The sequence below is a fragment of the Hyperoodon ampullatus genome, assembly GCF_949752795.1.
Source record: "Hyperoodon ampullatus genome assembly, chromosome: 1".
NCBI classification, from domain to species: Eukaryota; Metazoa; Chordata; class Mammalia; order Artiodactyla; family Ziphiidae; genus Hyperoodon; species Hyperoodon ampullatus.
In genome coordinates, this window is record NC_136914.1 from 106,351,533 (window position 1) to 106,372,731 (window position 21,199).

At 37.2% G+C, this 21,199-nt stretch overlaps 1 protein-coding gene across 1 annotated transcript in view; it reads right to left on the reverse strand.

Moving 5' to 3' along the window:
- Window positions 1-3,961: 3,961 nt before the first annotated feature.
- Window positions 3,962-21,199, reverse strand: part of LOC307048876 (UDP-glucuronosyltransferase 2A3-like) — a gene marked incomplete at both ends in the record, with an annotated part of 30,516 nt that continues 13,278 nt past the window's right edge. The window contains 5 exon segments of the mRNA XM_079698128.1: window positions 3,962-4,241; window positions 8,227-8,297; window positions 8,299-8,447; window positions 8,915-9,002; window positions 19,878-20,009. Of these exon segments, the coding sequence (XP_079554254.1) occupies window positions 3,962-4,241; window positions 8,227-8,297; window positions 8,299-8,447; window positions 8,915-9,002; window positions 19,878-20,009 (720 nt within the window).

Here is a 21,199-nt window from a genome sequence, read left to right on the forward strand (position 1 = left end):
GAGATATCTGCACTTACATGTTCATTGCAGCATTATTCACAATAACTAAGATATAGAAGAAAGCAAACTAAATGTAAACCCACAGATGAATGGATAAGGAAAATGTGGTATATACATACAATGGAATATTATTCAGCATCAAAAATGAAGGAAATCCTGTCACATGCTACAACAGGGAAGAAACTTGAGGACATTATGCTAAGTGAAATAGGCCAGTCATAGAAGAATAAAATACTGTGTAATTCCATTTATATGAGGTATCTTAAATAATCAAACTCATAGAAGCAGAAAGTAGAGTGGTGGATGCCAGCAACTGGAGGGAAGGGACAATGGGAGTAGCTATTCAAGAAGTATGAGTTCAGTTCTGCAAGATGCACAAGTTTTAGAGATCTGTCTTACAACATTGTGCATATAGCTAACAATACTGTATTGTACATATAAAAACCTAAGAAGGTAGATATCATCTTTTTTCTACCACAATTAAAAAAAAAAAAAGAAAGAATATCCAAGTGTACCTGCTGTGCTTATAGCAGATAGCAGAGAGTTAAATAAGCATTTGATAAGTGTCAGAAAAATAGAAGTCCTAGGATTCTGGAGCACTAATATGACCTATTTTTTTCTGATGTCTCTTCTCCATTAAAAGAAACAGTCCCTGGCTGGTTATTGAGCTCTGGTTGAGAATGAATACCTGATCATGGGTACCAAAGTGACCATGTTACTTATGATGACTATTATTTTGCAATAACAAAAATATAACTGAACATTAGCAGCAACATTCTACAATTAAATAGATATAGTATATATGAGAACAGGCCAAAGCAGTTCCAGGAAAACAAGTAAATTGTCTCTGCAGGTGGCTTAGACTTTTGTGGAGTCTACTAATGCTTTTAAAACCTCTCTATAGTATTTCTGCCAGCATCACAAACCAGGGACATAGTCTTAATAAAAATCACGGTAGTGGGCTTCCCTGGTGACACAGTGGTTGAGAATCTGCCTGCTAATGCAGGGGACACGGGTTCGAGCCCTGGTCTGGGAGGATCTCACATGCCGCGGAGCAACTAGGCCCGTGAGCCACAACTACTGAGCCTGCGCGTCCGGAGCCTGTGCTCCGCAACAAGAGAGGCCGTGATAGTGAGAGGCCCGCGCACCGCGATGAATAGTGGCCCCTGCTTGCCACAACTAGAGAAAGCCCTCGTACAGAAACGAAGACCCAACACAGCAAAAGTAAATAAATTAATTAATAAACTCCTATCCCCAACATCTTAAAAAAAATCATGGTAATGATATCAACATTTTGTATGAGCAGGAAACATATTTACAGCTGAGGAAATTCCACAAAGTCTAATATCCATGGAATTTGCTGATTTTACCAGGTACCGCATTAGGTAATGAAAGCTTTTCAGAGTTTTAGCTGGGGGCTAATACCTTGTATATTTTAGGTTCTGTCTTAAAGAAGACAGTGTATGCTTTAAATTATGGCCTGATATACGATATATTCTGTATTTCAGTTTGAATACATGGGTTACGATATCAAGGGGTTGAAAGTGGGAATGGATCCTCTAACAAGTATGCTTCCCTATTTCCCTTAGACAAGTTTGTTTTTCATTACTACAACTTGGAGACAGGCAGTTTGGAGGTTGTATTTCTCAAAAGAGCAGTGATTCCACCCAGGCATATAGACATAATTTACTTAGATTGGAAACATGCATACTTCTTAATTATTTTGAGCTCCTCTGCATCAGAATTCACTTAGAGAAGGGCTTACTCTCCTGGCTGTGGTAATTTATCCAAAATACCAAAGATAAACTAGGTTGCTGACACATGATAAGTGTAGGCAAAATTATGCCTAGTATCCATCTCAATACTCTGATGTCCAATAGTAAAAGTCAGTGGAAAGCTGTGGTAAACCAGTCAGACAAGACATATTTTCACGTTGATTTGGAGTGGAGAAAGATTTGGATCATCCTACCAGGTAAAGAACCCTGACAAGAGGATAAGTGGCATGCGGAATATTTATGAACAAAGTAAGTAAAAATATTAAGTTCAGTCTCTTGGTCATAACCAAGGTCTGAGAAAGTAAGATTTATGTAAAAGTACCTGGCTGATGGTACTTGGTTTCTGCCTTATTATCTTAGAATGAACAGTTTTATGAATGATTGCTAAGGAAAGTCTGTTCTTAACTTTTTTTTTTTAATCCAAATATATGCTGCAGTTATTCTAGCTAATGCAGTTGGTATCACCCAGGAATTTTTGCCAGATGACTTCTGATGATCCTCAGGCAAAGAAAGAAACCTGTAGATGACCAGAGGGCAGAAAGGGAGAAATAAGGTGAGCAACAGCTATGGATCTGAAGTAAGTCAAACCAAAGGGTGCCTGCACTTGGGCAGTGTTCAGGGCCAGGGATGGCCAGCCCACCTCTCATTAGATCTTAGCTATTTGCTACATTCTAATTACCAAAAATAAATTGAGCATAGAACAAACACAAACAGCTCTTCTCGAAACATAATTGTAAAAGTCAAAACGTATCCGTATGAATCACTCTTTTAGAAAGAAAACATTTAACAAACACATTTTCAGCCTTCACAAAAAAATTTGTAGAATTTATTTGCATATTCAGTTATGTACATATTCTAGAGGAAATACCTGTATGTTCTGGTGATACAATTATTTTTAAATTGGAAGTAATTTTTGATATACCATATTGAAATAAATAAGAATTTCAAAAAGTTCAGTAAGCTGATAGATGTCATTTATTTCTTCAATTATATATCAAATACTGAAATTAAAACTTTAATTAGACAAGTCATTAAGTTTATGATGGGTAAAGAAAGTAAAATCTTTACTCTATTTGTTAAATTAATGCAAAACTGAATCCAATATGAACATTTTGCTTTAGTGCTTTGTTTTCATTGATGCATGTTTACTACAACATATCTTTGGTCAAACAGGTCTGCTAACATATCCTTGGCATAACAATTATTGATGAATTTAAATTTGTAGGAGATAGAGACTGAAAACTAACATAATAATTGTATCTTTCAGGTAAATATTTGTTTTTGACAGAAAACTACACTTTTCATTATAAATAGCAATTGTAGATTATGAGCATTAATGATTTTTAAATATAATGAATTGACATTTAACTTTAAGGTTATCAATTGTACTGTAAATTAAAATTTTCATAAAATTATTTTAAAATTTTCCTATATTCTAAAAATTATCTGTTCCCCCTTAAAATATTGCTTACATTCTCTGTCCCTGAGAAAAAAATCAATGATTCAATCGATCTCTTGTTTGAAGGCAGTGCTCAGTCTCTTGCACTAAAGGGCACACACGAATACTTGCTGACTAAAGGCAGGAATGTGGGTATGATTATCTATGTATTTAATGGAAATTTGTAGACCTTTCCTGGTGTGATGTGCCATCACAATGATTATCAATTCGTGCTCTGACCCCAGTAACACTGGGGAAGCAGAAAGACTTATTTTTATGTCAAATGAAATCATTACTCTTATGATATACTAGTCTCCTGTGATGGTTTCCTAATTTGTATGTTCTAGAGGAACTTGTGAATTTTTTCCTCTGTGGTCCCTGCATCTATCAACTTTGGCTTACCTTTTGTGTGTTCCCCAGGATTCAGCATATTGTCAGTCAGCATATCACTTAAGGTTAAAAGTAAAGAAAAAAATGATATTATTAATAGAATAAACATAAAATTATTAGTGAACCTTTGTCAGGAATGTTTGAGGAAGAGGGTAAAGCCACCTGGAAAAAGACAAAAGTAGAAGGGGACATGCCTACCAGTTAATGCTATTGTTGAATTCTAGACCTTATCTCTAGCTTAAGGCAGAGAGGATCGGGAATTTTGAAAACAGGATGAAGATGTTATGTTTTCATTAAGGCCATTGTGGCTAGAATGAACAGAATTGCCCATACAAACCTTTACCAAACTTAGAAAGATCTATTCTCTCTTTTTCTTCTTTCCTGTTTTAACAAATTTTAGACAAGAAAACAAACAACATTTTGTGACCAAGAATACAGCAGTTGCCACACAGGCCAGCAAGAACCCAATCACATCCAAAGAGTGGTACTGGAACCAGGTGAGGTCGTGGGCAGCTGGCCGCAGGTGCTTGGCTCCTTTGTAGCGCATGACAAACTCGATCCAGAAGACTGCTTGGTCCAGGGGCTTTACAGGCTGATCATGGTGAATCCGTGATAACCTCATAGCATTCTCTTTATAACTAGTAGGCAAAAACAAACAAAAACATAGAAATTATAGAGCTTTTGCTTTCATTAAAAGTAAGTATACAATACATGATATGTGCTATGCAAGCCCAAAACCATAGGTGTGTTGAGAAAAACATTTTAATTCTTGCTGTAACATGAACTTAGCATGTTAAGAGTTGTGAAAGAGGGGTGTGGAAGAAATATATTCTTAACGGAGTGTGGTAAAATGCAAACATATAAAAAAGATGGAATAAGTCAGTTGTAAATGTATAGCCTCATTTTTCCAAGAAGGAATTTTGGTATTGTGTGAATTATAGTTTCCAAGACTGTTCCAGACCAAGACTCTGAGTAACCCTATTTTGAGAGAAAATACCCATTAGAGAGTCCATAAGCATGGCCTCTAATGTCAGACTAATTAATGATGACAGACACAGAAACTGATAGTCAACAGTAGTGAGACATTTTTGCAATGTCTGAGATCGACACTGTGATAATTCCTCCATTGCACACACCTGTGCTTTTGTGATGCAAAAGACAGTGTCTATATATTGGCAGTGCCAAGATTGGATGAAGATACTAAGGTAATTTTAGAAATGACAAGGACATGAGTTTTGAGCTTTTAAGATAAATAGAAATATCTCACTAGCATAAAGCCCATAATCAATGTGGCATCACAAGAGCAATAGTTAACAACTCTAATAGTCTCTCAAAAAACAATGGTTATAAGTATGTCTTCAAAAGACATGTTGTGTCTTCACTGGAGATTTCTTGGTGGCTGAGCCAGAATTAGTATGTTTATCTTTGGTTTTGCATTAGAGATAAAAGTTCCAACATGCAGACATGAAGATGACAGAAGGTAGAGATGTGAAGAGATGTCCTAGTGCAAGTTGGACATTGTTGGGATCAGAGAAGAAGAAATGTAATCATCATTCACCAGTGAACGTGATACACAACATCCAGCAGCAAGAGGTAATTTACTTGTGTTCTTTTTTTGTGCACAGTGAGAAAGAATAGTCATACTCTCTCTTTTTGTTTTGTTTTTTTGTTTGTTTTGTTTTTTGTTGTTGTTTTCATACTCTCTTTCAACCGGATTGAAATATAGGTAAAAGAGTAGTTACACAAGTTTCATCCTAATACATTTTAGGTAGACTACAGTGGTTATAAGAGACTACCTGTCCAAATCATATTTTTATTCAAGGTTTTCTCTATTTATAGATAGAGATTTAAAATTTGAAATATGCATATACTTGACAGACACACTTTACATGTGAATACAAATAAAAATACAGTAAGCTTTCCTACAAATGAGATAGGATAAAATATGACTATGCTCATTAAGATGATTACTTAATATTTGTTGTACACTGTTTTATGACTCTTATGTTAAAATATTATGAAATTGCTATGGTTTATGTATTTAAATGTAAACTTCATGTTCCTTAGTTCCTTTAAGGAATAAGAAAATGGAATACAAATATATTATATATATAGTCTACACTAAACACTTTTGTTCCCAGATAATTTCAGACTTAGAATTAAGTTTAGGGTTAAAGTTAAGGTATTTTTAAAATAAATAATTTCAGGTATTTTCCTGGGAAATTCTAAGAGTATAATTTTTTCACATCAATAGTTTTCAAATCAACAAGAAAATTTAGTAAGCCTTCTATAAAATGAAGAAGAATTTTTAAAAATTACAGAATTTACCTACTCTGATATTTAGTAAAATGAACCAAATTATCAGCAATTATACCAATTATTAGGTAATAGCCTAATAGATTAGACATCAAGATAATCATTTATGAGAAACAAAAGATCGGAGTAAGCCTTGCTGAAACTCCTAACCTCCCTTTCCAGATCCTGATGATATCTATAATATTCTGAAATTTATGATTTGAATATGTATCTTAACAAAACTCTTTTGACTGCAATGTGAGTGGGAGGGAAAAACGGACCACAAGGGCTGACTTTTTAGGATGAGTTCAAGGCAGATATTGAGTGTCTTCCCTTTTGGAAATGAATACATTGACCACTTTGTCTAGAAAACCTTGCTGCTAGGGCTTTAACATATGGTTTTTCATAGACTAGTTCCACTAAAAAAAGCTGCAAAAAATTCCATTTAAGTTGACCTTCTCTCCTACCTCCTAAATTTCAGGTTTCAGTAATGTGAATGGAATATTACAACTATCCTTCAAGTTTTGCCTCTGAATAAAAATAATTGAGTCTGAGATAAACTGGAAACAAATTTTAAAATAAGGTATCTATACAAATGTGGAGCAAATAGTGAAAGGAGGATGAAAAACATGACAGCAACTTACACAATATTGGGGAAAAAACATAAAAATGATAGACTTAGAATGTAATTAGGCATAATACATAATTCAAAAGAAGAGGAAAGTTTGAGTAGATTAAGAATGTGAGAGTTATGAACAAGATCTCCAGGATCAGATTATGAAACAAGAGGAGGTAACAAAAGACAAGGTGAGCTATCGAAATTAGTTGTTAAAAATAGCACTTTAAAGGATTAATAAGAAAATTACAAACTGTAAGCAATGTTCATGAAAAAGTGAATTTACTAATATATAGACTATTTGAAGGAATCTCAGTAAATTAAGAAAAGCAAAAAATGATTAGAACAATTAGAAAATAATAAAGAAAACAAACTCAAATATTTTAACATAGAGAATATTAGAATCCGATGTCCCTGAAATAGAGATAAAAAATGGAACTAAAAGACATTTTAATAAACAAAAAAAATTAATTTCTGAAAAGAAAAATTGGATAATTTTCATCCTAGATTAACAGTGGTAAAAGAACACACTATAATCCCAGGAAAATGTAGAAAACAAATGATAAGGATATGACGTGTTTAAGTTTCTGAATTTAAAAAATACTATCTATTTCCAGGCTGAACAAGAAACTCTTAAAAAGTAATACTGATCAGAAAGTCCTCAAAACCCTACAGCAGTATTTAAAGCCAGAAGATCATAAGTAACCCTGCACAGTTCAAAAAGAAAGAAAGTGAGATCTAAGTATGTTATATTCAGATAGGTGTCATTCTCCCATCAAGGCAATGAGCAAATATTGTAAACTGTGATTTCAGGGAGTCCATGACTCTTTGATGAAAGAAAATTCCATATGAAGCATTCAGTTAAGAATGAATTAAAAATATTTTGAAGAATCTCTGATTCAATGGTGAACATTGATTCTCTTAAAATATGTGAAAAGATTAAATTACTGTGAGGAAAATAAGTGCCATAAATATTGACAAATTAAAAATTTAAGTAATATATATTAGAGATGAAATAACTTCCAATTTCAACTATTAGTGGCTAAAATTAAAACACATTGTTAAAAATAAACACTGTGTATACATATATTAATTCTTAACCTTGGTGAGGCCTTTCAGAGAAAAATATTAAGATATAATGATCTATATCTAAAGTTCATATAGTTTATAAATGTAGTTTACAAATTTATTTTATCTTTAGCTAAATCAGATAAAATTTAGTTTAAAAATACATATATAGTATCAATTGATATTTATAAAATTATTAACTACTTTAACTACTCCCTGTATATATGCATATACTGATTAATGGTATACACCGAGTGTTAACAATGATTATTTTTGAATGATCAATATTGGGTGAATTATCACTTCCATTTTTGAACTTACTGAATGGTTATAATATTTAAATAAACATATATATTTATTTATTAAAAAAGCAGATTATCCAGAAAAATATCTAAGAATTTATGTAATCAACATTATTTATTTTGAAAAAACATTAATATAATATTTGAAATCTTAGTTTGTTTTTTCATCTCAGATAATCACTTCAGGAATTTGGGAAATGAAATAATAAAATGTTTTTTAAATGGTCATGTTATAGTTGTTATTTGAAACTACACTAGTTAGAAATGCATGAAACATTGGACATTTTTGAGTATGATGGGTAGCATAATTAATGACAAGCCTTTAAAAGTAGTAGTACTTACGAAGGTTCATTAATGACTGTTCTCAAGGCATTGAGCAAATCTGCACTTGTCATTGTGTTTATGCTCACCTCCAACAGCCGCTCCTTTGGCCTTCATGTGAGCAATGTTGTCAGGCTGATCAGCAAACATGGGAACTCCCACCATAGGCACACCATGATAGATAGCTTCATAGATCCCATTGGTTCCACCATGAATGATAAAACCTTTTGCTTTGGGATGACCTAGTTTGGGGATTGGATGAGAAGCAGGTGAGGATTTCATGATACATAATACATTAACAGAATTTCAGAGAGAGATGGGGAAATAACTATTGGATAACTCAATGAAGAAGGTAGTGTTTTCTACAAAAGCCAAGAACATGGGGAATTGCTATCTCAGAAAATCGTGATCCCCGAAAAAGGTGAAATTAACTTCCTCTGCATTGTCTAGAAAGACTTACTGAGGAGGCCATATCAGAACTGAAATTGAAACTTGGAGAGTGATGAGAGTCTTAACTGAAGATTCTCTTTTATGAACCAGAGTAAGCATCAATCTATAAAATTAATGGCCAATTCTTTAATTATATCTGCTTTAAAACTGCAAGTAAAATGTGGAAATTTAAATATTTAAAACGTTTATTGAATTTACTTGCTGTTAAACAGTTACTTGCCCATCATCCAACTGTACAGCTTTTTTTTCTTGGTCTTACCAAGAAGATCATTCTGTGGTATCCAATCATAGAGCCGAGTATTAGCTCCTAATGTGGCTGGTTTCTTTCCTTTGTATCTCCATAAAACCTGTGGAAGACAATGCTTTAATTTTGCAAGTAAAAACACAAAATTAAGGCACTTCAAGGCCATAGAGTTATGTAGAAATCATATAGTCCATCTTAGTTTTTTTTTTTTTTTGACTATTTGAAAGCCTGTGTTGAGGTATTACATGAAGTATACAGAAGTTCATAAAAAGTTCAAACAACTGATGTTCATGTATATCTGTTACAGCAGTTAACTTTAAGTCATAAACAAAAGAATATTGTGAAGAAAGTTTTTCAAGAAAAAGTATACTAAAATCTGAAAACAGCAAATACCACTTGATGTTCTGAAAGGATAAAAATTATAATTTGTAAGTTTTATTAATTTAAGAAACATAGATTGTGTTCTAAATAATTTGTTGGATATTCAAGATATAATGTATCATATTTAAATCTATAACCATTATTTTTTTCAGATATTTTATAGCTGGTATGAATGCAGATTACTTTTCTTGCATAAAAATATAATTGAATAGAGAGGATCATGAGCATAATGTTCTTCCTTATTTCTTTGTATTTTGAGAGGAATTGATAAATGAGAGAAAAGTGCAGTTTGCTTCCCTCCCTGACAAGTTCCAAGGCATGACAGTTGTATTCCACATGCTTCAAATAGCTCCTGCTTTCTTGGAATCAACTCTGGGCCTCAATTCCCAAATGGAGACAAGTCCAAACATTTTTCACTTTCATCTTCTGTTTCAATTATTTGTGAAACTGATCCAGGTTGCATAGTAGTTTATCAAGGAAGATCTTATTCTAAGCAGAGCTGCAGTCCTCTGTGCCTAACAGGCTGAAGATCCAGTGGAGAATCTGATGGTGGAAACCAGAAGCTCTTTTCTAGGGACAGGATAGAGAGTTTTTTTTTTTTTTTTTTCAGGTAGCATAAAAGGCTGACTCTCTTGTTCCCCAGGTTATGGCTCCAAGGAGTGAGGCACGTCCCAGGCAGGAAACCAGGCATGACTGGAGCAGAGCATCACCAGTGTCATCAGCAAAGAGTCTGGGACATTGACATATTGAATGACTTAACATCCCAGCCAGGTGGGTGTGAGGGGTGCACATGTCCTCCAAATTCTGAGTTCTAAACATCCTGTTCTGCCCTCAATGGCCGGCAGGTGGTGCACAAACCCGCCCTTTCTGAGCCCATCCTCCTTTATGTGATAGTTGAGAGGAACATACAAAAGAGGGAGTTTGCAAACATTGAGAGATAAGGTAAAACTGTTTGCCCTTACCTTTTTTGAAAGGGCTTGTACTAATAGTCTATTAAATATAGTATTATCACTTAAAAGCTTTTGGAAGTGAGATTATGAGTGAAGAAATAGAAAATAAATAGGACTAGTTTAGGCAGAATATGAGGGTTAAAAAGCATTAAAATGAACATGAATACTACATAACGTTACTTGTCATGAGGACATCCTAGTTCTTAAGGTTCAAATGTAATGTTTTCCAAAAATATAATTAGCTTTAAAAAATTTTTGGCTGCTTTTTGGATGATTTGTTGCCTTTCTGCCCTCCCTCCCTTCCTTCCTCCCTTTCTTTTTCCTTCTCTCTTTCTTCCTTCCTTCCTTTCTCTCTCTCTTTTTCTCTCTTTCTCCCTTTTTGGTTATTTATTTATTTATTATTATTTTTTATTATTAGTTTCTGCTTTATAACAATGTGAATCTGTCATACATATACATCTGTTCCCACATCCCTTCCTTCTTGCGTCTCCCTCCCTCCCACTCTCCCCATCCCACCCCTCCAGGCGGTCACAAAGCACCGAGCTGACCTCCCTGTGCTATGCAGCTGCTTCCCACTATCTATCTACCTTACGTTTGGTACTGTATATATGTCCATGCCTCTCTCTTGCTTTGTCCCAGCTTACTTTTCCCCCTCCCATATCATCAAGTCCATTCTCAAGTAGGTCTGTGTCTTTATTCCTGTTTTACCACTAGGTTCTTCATGATATTTTTTTTCTTAAATTCCATATATATGTGTTAGCATACGGTATTTGTCTTTCTCTTTCTGACTTACTTCATTCTGTATGACAGACTCCAGGTCTATCCACATCATTACAAATAGCTTAGTTTCGTTTCTTTTTAAGGCTGAGTAATATTCCATTGTATATATGTGTCACATCTTCTTTATCCATTCATCCGATGATGGACACTTAGGTTGTTTCCATCTCCGGGCTATTGTGAATAGAGCTGCAATGAACATTTTGGTACATGTCTCTTTTTTTTTTTTTTATTAGTTTCTGCTTTATAACAAAGTGAATCAGTCATACATATACATCTGTTCCCACATCCCCTCCCTCATGCATCTCCCTCCCTCCCACCCTCCCCATCCCACCCCTCCAGGCGGTCACAAAGCACCGAGCTGATCTCCCTGTGCTCTGCGGCTGCTTCCCACTATCTATCTACCTTACGTTTGGTAGTGTATATATGTCCATGCCTCTCTTTCCCTTTGTCACAGCTTACCCTTCCCCTTCCCCATATCCTCAAGTCCATTCTCAAGTAGGTCTGTGTCTTTATTCCTGTTTTACCCCTAGGTTCTTCATGACATTTTTTTTTTTTTTTAAATTCCATATATATGTGTTAGCATACGGTATTTGTCTTTCTCTTTCTGACTTACTTCACTCTGTATGACAGACTCTAGGTCTATCCACCTCATTACAAATAGCTCAGTTTCGTTTCTTTTTATGGCTGAGTAATATTCCATTGTATATATGTGCCACATCTTCTTTATCCATTCATCCGATGATGGACACTTAGGTTGTTTCCAGCTCCGGGCTATTGTGAATAGAGCTGCAATGAACATTTTGGTACATGTCTCTTTTTGAATTATGGTTTTCTCAGGGTATATGCCTAGTAGTGGGATTGCTGGGTCATATGGTAGTTCTATTTTTAGTTTTTTAAGGAACCTCCATACTGTTCTCCATAGTGGCTGTACCAATTCACATTCCCACCAGCAGTGCAAGAGTGTTCCCTTTTCTCCACACCCTCTCCAGCATTTATTGTTTCTAGATTTCTTGATGATGGCCATTCTGACTGGTGTGAGATGATATCTCATTGTAGTTTTGATTTGCATTTCTCTAATGATTAATGATGTTGAGCATTCTTTCATGTGTTTGTTGGCAGTCTGTATATCTTCTTTGCAGAAATGCCTATTTAAGTCTTCTTGGACTGGGTTGTTTGTTTTTTTTTGCTATTGAGGTGCATGAGCTGCTTATACATTTTGGAGATTAATCCTTTGTCAGTTGCTCCATTTTCAAATATTTTCTCCCATTCTGAGGGTTGTCTTTTGGTCTTGTTTATGGTTTCCTTTGCTGTGCAAAAGCGTTGAAGTTTCATTAGGTCGCATTTGTTTATCTTTGTTTTTATTTCCATTTCTCTAGGAGGTGGGTCCAAAAGGATCTTGCTGTGATTTATGTCATAGAATTTTCTGCCTATGTTTTCCTCTAAGAGTTTGATAGTTTCTGGCCTTACATTTAGGTCTGTAATCCATTTTGAGCTTATTTTTGTGTATGGTGTTAGGGAATGATCTAATCTCATACTTTTACATGTCCCTGTCCAGTTTTCCCAGCACCATTTATTGAAGAGGCTGTCCTTTCTCCACTGTACATTCCTGCCTCCTTTATCAAAGATAAGTTGACCATATGTGCGTGGGTTTATCTCTGGGCTTTCTATCCTGTTCCATTGATCTATCTTACTGTTTTTGTGCCAGTACCACACTGTCTTGATTACTGTAGCTTTGTAGTATAGTCTGAAGTCAGGGAGCCTGATTCCTCCAGCTCTGTTTTTCGTTCTCAAGATTGCTTTGGCTATTCGGGGTCTTTTGTTTTTCCAAACAAATTGTGAATTTTTTTGTTCTAGTTCTGTGAAAAATGGCAGTGGTAGTTTGACAGGGATTGCTTTGAATTTGTAGATTGCTTTGGGTATTAGAGTCATTTTCACAATGTTGATTCTTCCAATCCAGGAGCATGGTATATCTCTCCATCTATTTGTATCATCTTTAATTTCTTTCATCAGTGTCTTATAATTTTCTGCACACAGGTCTTTTATCTCCTTAGGTAGGTTTATTCCTAGATATTTTATTCTTTCTGTTGCAATGGTAAATGGGAGTGTTTTCTTGATTTCACTTTCAGATTTTTCATCATTAGTGTACAGGAATGCCAGAGATTTCTGTGCATTAATTTTGTATCCTGCTACTTTACCAAATTAATTGATTAACTCTAGTAGTTTTCTGGTAGCATCTTTAGGATTCTCTATGTATAGTATCATGTCATCTGCAAACAGTGACAGGTTTACTTCTTCTTTTCAAATTTGAATTCATATTATTTCCTTCTCTTCTCTGATTGCTGTGGCTAAAACTTCCAAAACTAAGTTGAATAAGAGTGGTGAGAGTGGGCAGCCTTGTCTTGTTCCTGATCTTAGTGGAAATGGTTTCAGTTTTTCACCATTGAGGACGATGTTGGCTGTGGTTTTGTCATATATGGGCTTTATTATGTTGAGGAAAGTTCCCTCTATGCCTACTTTCTGCAGGGTTTTTATCATAAATCGGTGTTGAATTTTGTCAAAAGCTTTCTCTGCATCTATTGAGATGATCATATGGTTTTTCTCCTTCAACTTGTTAATATGGTGTATCACATTGATTGATTTGCGTATATTGAAGAATCCTTGCATTCCTGGAAAAAACCCCACTTGATCATGGTGTATGATCCTTTTAATGTGCTGCTGGATTCTGTTTGCTAGTATTTTGTTGAGGACTTTTGTATCTATGTTCATCAGTGATATTGGCCTGTAGTTTTCTTTCTTTGTGACATCCTTGTCTGGTTTTGGTATCAAGGTGACGGTGGCCTCATAGAATGAGTTTGGGAGTGCTCTTCCCTCTGCTATATTTTGGAAGAGTTTGAGAAGGATAGGTGTTAGCTCTTCTCTAAATGTTTGGTAGAATTCGCCTGTGAAGCCACCTGGCCCTGGGCTTTTGTTTATTGGAAGATTTCTAATCACAGTTTCAATTAGAGTGCTTGTGATTGGTCTATTCATATTTTCTATTTTTTCCTGATTCAGTCTTGGCATGTTGTGCATTTCTAAGAATTTATCCATTTCTTCCAGGTTGGCTATTTTATTGGCATAGAGTTGCTTGTAGTAATCTTTCATGATCTTTTGTATTTCTGTAGTGTCAGTTGTTACTTCTCCTTTTTCATTTCTAATTCTATTGATTTGAGTCTTCTCCCTTTTTTTCTTGATGAGTCTGGCTAATGGTTTATCAATTTTGTTTATCTTCTCAAAGAACCAGCTTTTAGCTTTATTGATCTTTGCTATCGTTTCCTTCATTTCTTTTTCATTTATTTCTGATCTGATCTTTATGATTTCTTTCCTTCTGCTAACTTTGGGGGCTTTTTGTTCTTCTTTCTCTAATTGCTTTAGGTGCATGGTCAGGTTGTTTGCTCGAGATGTTTCCTGTTTCTTACGGTGGGATTTTATTGCTATAAACTTCCCCCTTAGAACTGCTTTTTCTGTGTCCCATAGGTTTTGGGTCGTCGTGTCTCCATTGTCATTTGTTTCTAGGTATTTTTTAATTTCCTCTTTGATTTCTTCAGTGATCACTTCGTTATTGAGTAGTGTATTGTTTAGCCTCCATGTGTTTGTATTTTTTACAGATCTTTTCCTGTCATTGATATCTAGTCTCATAGCATTGTGGTCGGAAAAGGTACTTGATAAAATTTCAATTTTCTTAAATTTACCAAGGCTTGATTTGTGACCCAAGATATGATCTATCCTGGAGAGTGTTCCATGAGCACTTGAGAAAAATGTGAATTCTGTTGTTTTTGGATGGAATGTCCTATAAATATCAATTAAGTCCATCTTGTTTAATGTATCATTTAAAGTTTGTGTTTCCTTATGTATTTTCATTTTGGATGATCTGTCCATTGTTGAAAGTGGGGTGTTAAAGTCCTCTACTATGAGTGTGTTACTGTCAATTTCCCCTTTTATGGCTGTTAGTATTTGCCTTATGTATTGAGGTGCTCCTATGTTGGGTGCATAAATATTTACAATTGTGATATCTTCTTCTTGGATCGAGCCCTTTGTCATTATGTAGTGTCCTTCTTTGTCTCTTCTAATAGTCTTTATTTTAGTTTATTTTGTCTGATATAAGAATTGCTACTCCAGCTTTCTTTTGATTTCCATTTGCATGGAATATCTTTTTCCATCCCCTTACTTTCAATCTGTATGTGTCTCTAGGTCTGAAGTGGGTCTCTTGTAGACAGCATATATATGGGTCTTGTTTTTGTATCCATTCAGCCAATCTGTGTCTTTTGGTGGGAGCATTCAGTCCAGTTACATTTAAGGTAATTATTGATATGTATGTTCCTATTCCCATTTCCTTAATTGTTTTGGGTTCGTGATTGTAGGTCTTTTCCTTCTGTTGTGTTTATTGCCTAGATAAGTTCCTTTAGCGTTTGTTGTAAAGCTGGTTTGGTGGTGCTGAACTCTCTCAGGTTTTGCTTGTCTGTAAAGGTTTTAATTTCTCCATCAAATCTCAATGAGATCCTTGTTGGGTAGAGTAATCTTGGTTGCAGGTTTTTCTCCTTCTTCACTTTAAATATGTCCTGCCACTCCCTTCTGGCTTGTAGAGTTTCTGCTGAGAGATCAGCTGTTAAGCTGATGGAGATTCCCTTGTGTGTTATTTGTTGTTTTTCCCTTGCTGCTTTTAATATGTTTTCTTTGTATTGAATTTTTGACAGTTTGGTTAATATGTGTCTTGGCGTATTTCTCCTTGGATTTATTTTGTATGGGACTCTCTGTGCCTCCTGGACTTGATTAACTATTTCCTTTCCCATATTAGGGACGTTTTCAAGTATAATCTCTTCAAATATTTTCTCAGTCCCTTTCTTTTTCTCTTCTTCTTCTGGAACCCCTATAATTCGAATGTTGGTGCATTTAATGTTGTCCCAGATGTCTCTTAGACTGTCCACAGTTCTTTTCATTCTTTTTTCTTTATTCTGCTCTGCAACAGTTATTTCCACTATTTTATCTTCCACGTCACTTATCCATTCTTCTGCCTCAGCTATTGATCCGATCTAGAGTATTTTTCATTTCATCTATTGTGTTTATAATCAATGCTTGATTCAACTTTAGTTCTTCTAGGTCCTTGTTAACTGTTTCTTGCATTTTGTCTATTCGATTTCCAAGATTTTGGTTCATCTTTACTATCATTATTCTGAATTCTTTTTCAGGTAGACTGCCTATTTCCTCTTCATTTGTTAGGTCTGGTGGGTTTTTATCTTGCTCCTTCACCTGCTGTGTGTTTTTCTGTCTTCTCATTTTGCTTATCTTAGTGTGTTTGCGGTCTGCTTTTTGCAGGCTGAAGATTCGTAGTTCCCGTTGTTTTTGGTGTCTGTCCCCAGTGGCTAAGGTTGTTTCAGTAGGTTGTGTAGGCTTCCTGGTGGAGGGGACTAGTGCCTGTGTTCTGGTAGATGAGGCTCGATCTTGTCTTTCTGGTGGACAGGTCCACATCTGGTGGTGTGTTTTGCAGTGCCTGTGGCCTTATTATGTTTTTAGGCAGCCTCTCTGCTAATGGGTGGGACCGTGTTCCCGTCTTGCTAGTTGCCTGGCACAGGGTGACCAGCACTGCAGATTGCTGGTCGTTGAGTGAAGCTGGGTGCTGGTGTTGAGATGGAGATCTCCGGGAGACCTTCACCACTTGATATTATGTGGAGCTGGGAGGTCTCTTGTGGATCCGTGTCCTGAAGTTGGCTCTCCCACTTCAGAGGCATAGCAGTGACTCCTGGCTGCAGCACCAAGAGCCTTTCATCTACCCGGCTCAGAATAAAAGGGAGAAAATGTAGAAAGAAAGAATTAGTAGAAGAAAGAAAGAAATGAAGGAAGGAAGGAAGGAAGGAAGAAAGAAAGAAAGAAAGAAAGAAAGAAGGGAGGGAGGGAGGAAGGAAAGAAAGAAAGAAAGGAGGGAGGGAGGGAGGGAGGAAGGAAAGAAAGAAAGAAAGAAAGAAACAAGGGAGGAGGGAGGGATGGAGGAAGGGAGGGTAGGAAAAAGAGAAAGAGAGAAGATAAAGTAAAGTAGAATAAAGTATGATAAAATATAGTAACGTTATTAAAATAAAAAAGTAATTATTAAAAAAAAAAGGACGTATAGAACCCTGGGACAAATGGTGGAAGCAAAGCTATACAGAGAAAATCTCACATGGAAGCATACACATACACATTCACAAACAGAGAACAAGGGGGAAGAAATCGTAAATCTTGCTCTCAAAGTCCACCTCCTCAATTTGGGATAATTCGTTGTAAAAAGAGGAAAAGGGGAAAGAGTCTTAAATCTTGTTCTCAACGTCCACTTCCTCAATTTGGGACGATTCGCTGTCCACTCATGTATTCCACAGATGCAGGGTATATCAAGTTGATTGTGGAGCTTCAATCCGCTGCTTCCGAGGCTGCACAGAGAGATTTCCCTGTCTCTTTGTTCTCACAGCTCCCGGGTCTCAGCCTTGGACCTGGCCCCGCCTCTGCGCGTAGGTCGCCGGAGGGCGTCCGTTCTTCACTCAGACAGGACGGGTTTAAAGGAGCCGCTGATTCGGGGGCTCTGGCTCACTCAGGCCGAGGGGAGGGAGGGGCACGGAGTGCAGGGAGAGCCTGCGGCGGCCGAGGCCAGCGTGACGTTGCACCAGCCCGAGGCGCTCCGTGCGCTTTCCCGGGAAAGCCGTCCCTGGATCCCGGGACCCCAGCAGTTGCGGGCTGCACAGGCTCCCCAGAAAGGGGGCGTGGACAGTGACCTGCGCTCGCACACAGGCCTCTTGGCAGTGGCAGCAGCAGCCCCAGCGTCCCATGCCCGTCTGTGGGGTCCGCGCCTTTAGCCACGGCTCGCGCCCGTCTCTGGAGCTCCTTTAAGCAGCGCTCTTAATCCCCTCTCGTCGCGCACCAGGAAACAAAGAGGGAAGAATAAGTCTCTTGCCTCTTCGGCAGCTCCAGACTTTTTCCCCGGACTCCCTCTGGGCTAACCGTGGTGCACTAACCCCTTCAGGCTGTGTTCACGCCGCCAACCCCAGTCCTCTCCCTGCGCTCCGACCAAAGCCTGAGCCTCAGCTCCCAGCCCCACCCGCCCCGGCTGCCGAGCAGACAAGCCTTTCGGGCTGGTGAGTGCCTGTTGGCACGGATCCACTGTGCGGGAATCTCTCCGCTTTGCCCTCTGCACCCCTGTTGCTGCGCTCTCCTCCACTACTCCGAAGCTTTCCCCTTTCGCCACCCGCAATCTCCGCCCGCGATGGGGCTTCTTAGTGTGTGGAAACCTTTCCTCCTTCACGGCTCCCTCCCACTGGTGCAGGTCCCATCCCTCTCCTTTTGTCTCTGTTTATTCTTTTTTCTTTTGCCCTACCCAGGTATGTGGGGAGTTTCTTGCCTTTTGCGGGGTCTGAGGTCTTCTGTCAGCGTTCAGTAGGTGTTCTGTAGGAGTTGTTCCACGTGTAGATGAATTTCTGATGTATCTTGTGGATGGTGTGCACAGCCGCCGCGCACTGGGCAAACTCGGGTGTCCGGTGGTTCCAGCAGTCTCACTCCGAACCTCTCCTTTTTCTCTCGAGCTTTACCAAAGAGCCGCTTCTCACGGCACCTGGCTTCGGGGCGCGTCGAGCCTGGGCGCTGACCCCTCGGGCGCCCTTTGCCCTCTCGGTGACCCTGGGCTGCGGCGGGAAGGAGCCGGGAGCGCGGCGCGCAGGGCGTCAGGTGCTGCGTTCTGCCACGTCTGGGCGCACCGACTGGAAGAGGAGGCGAGAGCGAGAGCGGGGAGGAGGAGACGGACCAGGAGAGGAGCGGTAGCGGGGCGCCGTCTGTTAAATCGACCGGTAGGTTGCAGCCGTGCAGGACACTCTTGAAAGGAGAAGGGGGTGGGTGGGATGAAGAGGAGGGCAGTGCGGGGGTGGTGCTGGACGAGAACAGGGGGCCGGAGCTCCGAGGTGCTTCAGGTCTTGCTTAGGCTCCCTTTTTGGTTTTTGAGGGGGAATGGGATAGAGGATTTGTTTATACTCTATTATTTAATGAAGTATCTTGTTAGGATGCTAACCTTTTGTTACATAATTTTTTTCTTTCTTTTTTTTTCTTTTCTGTATGACGATTTTCAGATTAAATACTAATAGATGGCAAACTCTTTAACAGAAATGTTTAAAAATAAAACTCCAGAGTTTTAACAGGCCTAAATAGTACACTTACAATTATAGAGTTTTATGTACTTTAATATAAAAATATAAAGAGACAGGGTATTTTGTGAATGGAAGTATATAAAGAGTAGAAATATAGAATTAACAAAGTTAAAGTTAATTGAATGTCATAAATTAAAAATATATACTGTTTGACAATAACATTAGGATCTTTAATTGTTTTAACTGTAGAAAATTTATCTTAGAAAGATTAGGCTTCTATTTCTAAACCAACTATATTTTAATTGAATCCTAATAAAACCTAGAAACATAAAGTATATTCTTGAGTATGATTCTACTCTACTCTATGTGTAATCTCTCTTTTCCTGGACCTTGAAGCTAACACACTTTAGAACTTTTGGGAAGAGTCAGTGCAAGTCATAAGGTTTCAAAGAGTAAAAAAGTTATTAGAATCTTAACATTTTCATCAGTATTTCATTGAAAATAAGTGACTTCATAAAAAGATGTATTTTCATAGTAATGAGAAGTCTCAATAGGCAAATGGTAAAATGTGCCCAAAATACATTTTAATGTTTTGAGACATTATTGCTTAAAGGTGGTGCCAGTTCTGCTCAGTGTATGATGAGTTACAACTTTCATCTAGAAAGAGTACTATTAGCCACACACTCTTTCCAGTTGGCAGAGTGGCTGCCTACCATGACTGGAGTTTGTACTAACCTTCTGTGGAATCTGGACAAGGGCTGAGGCAATAAGATTGGCTTTTTCTTCTGTGAGGTTTTTGACCATTGACCCCAAAGAAAACACCACAATACCATCTTTGCCTGAACTTTGGACAAATTCTTCCATTTCCTGCAGAGATAAAATTCTCTCTCTTACATAAGTGCGGAATCACAGGGGGGAAAAGGCTCTCTTACATTTCTAAATAGGCAGACTCAAGAGAAGTGTCAGGGACATTGTTAGACGGATTCTGTCTTCTGCCACATAGAACCATCTAGTCTCTTTAAGAGGAAATGTATTTCTGAAAATTATGGCTTATATAATGAGTGATTACACATAAGGACATGGGACCAAACCATTATACAAAATGAATAGGCGATAAGAGGCAGATGTTCTCATGGTACATGGAACTGTTACTCACAAGGTTTAACTTTATGAACCAAGAGAGCTGTTTGCAAACTTGTAAAAATATTCCTTGGAAGAAAACTTTTAAAATTTTTAGCATGCCAGTTTACATCCAATAAATTATGAACAACTTGATCTAACTTCCTGTTAGGCGTTCAGAATATTTTTCTCATGTTTATTATTTCCCTGATTAATAGGACTAAAAAAGATTTTTTTAAGAAATGGTATATATAGTAATACATTTGAAAAGATGATAATGCAGTTAAATTCCTGCTACAGTCATGATAACACGTATGAGACAGTGTTTCTCTGCCTTCCCACAAGAGTGTGACACTAACTGCGTGCCCAAAATTTGAGCCTTAGCACAGATTCTCTGCAAATAAAATTCTCTTGATCATCACTTACAGTTGTGCAAACTAAGCATAGCAAAGTCTGGGATTGGGGTGTTTCACATAATCAATGTAAATGTCACCCTCTAGAGATATGTCATCTTTTTGTAACTATTTGTGGTCACCCTGCAATGACTATGTTTCTCAGTTTAAGGCTAGTAAAATTACAAGGGGAAGGACAATGCCATAAATGAAAGTAGACTGCTATTTTTACTTAGTTAATGTTAAGAGAATATCTGATGTTCCAAGAATTGGTATTTTACCATTTTGATTCAACTCCCTAAACAGATAGTGATTGAATAAAAAAACATGACACACACACAAACACATATGCACATATACACACAGGTATATTAAGTTTTACACACTTACCTGTTTGATTTTGATTCTTGATTTAACTCTCATTTCTTTTCTATTCTGTGTATCCAGTGACTGGCATAATTCTTTCATCAGAGATATAAGCCAAGATTGGTATTGCCCAAATATCTATATTAATAATTGGGTTTGGGATGGAATAATTTTCCTATC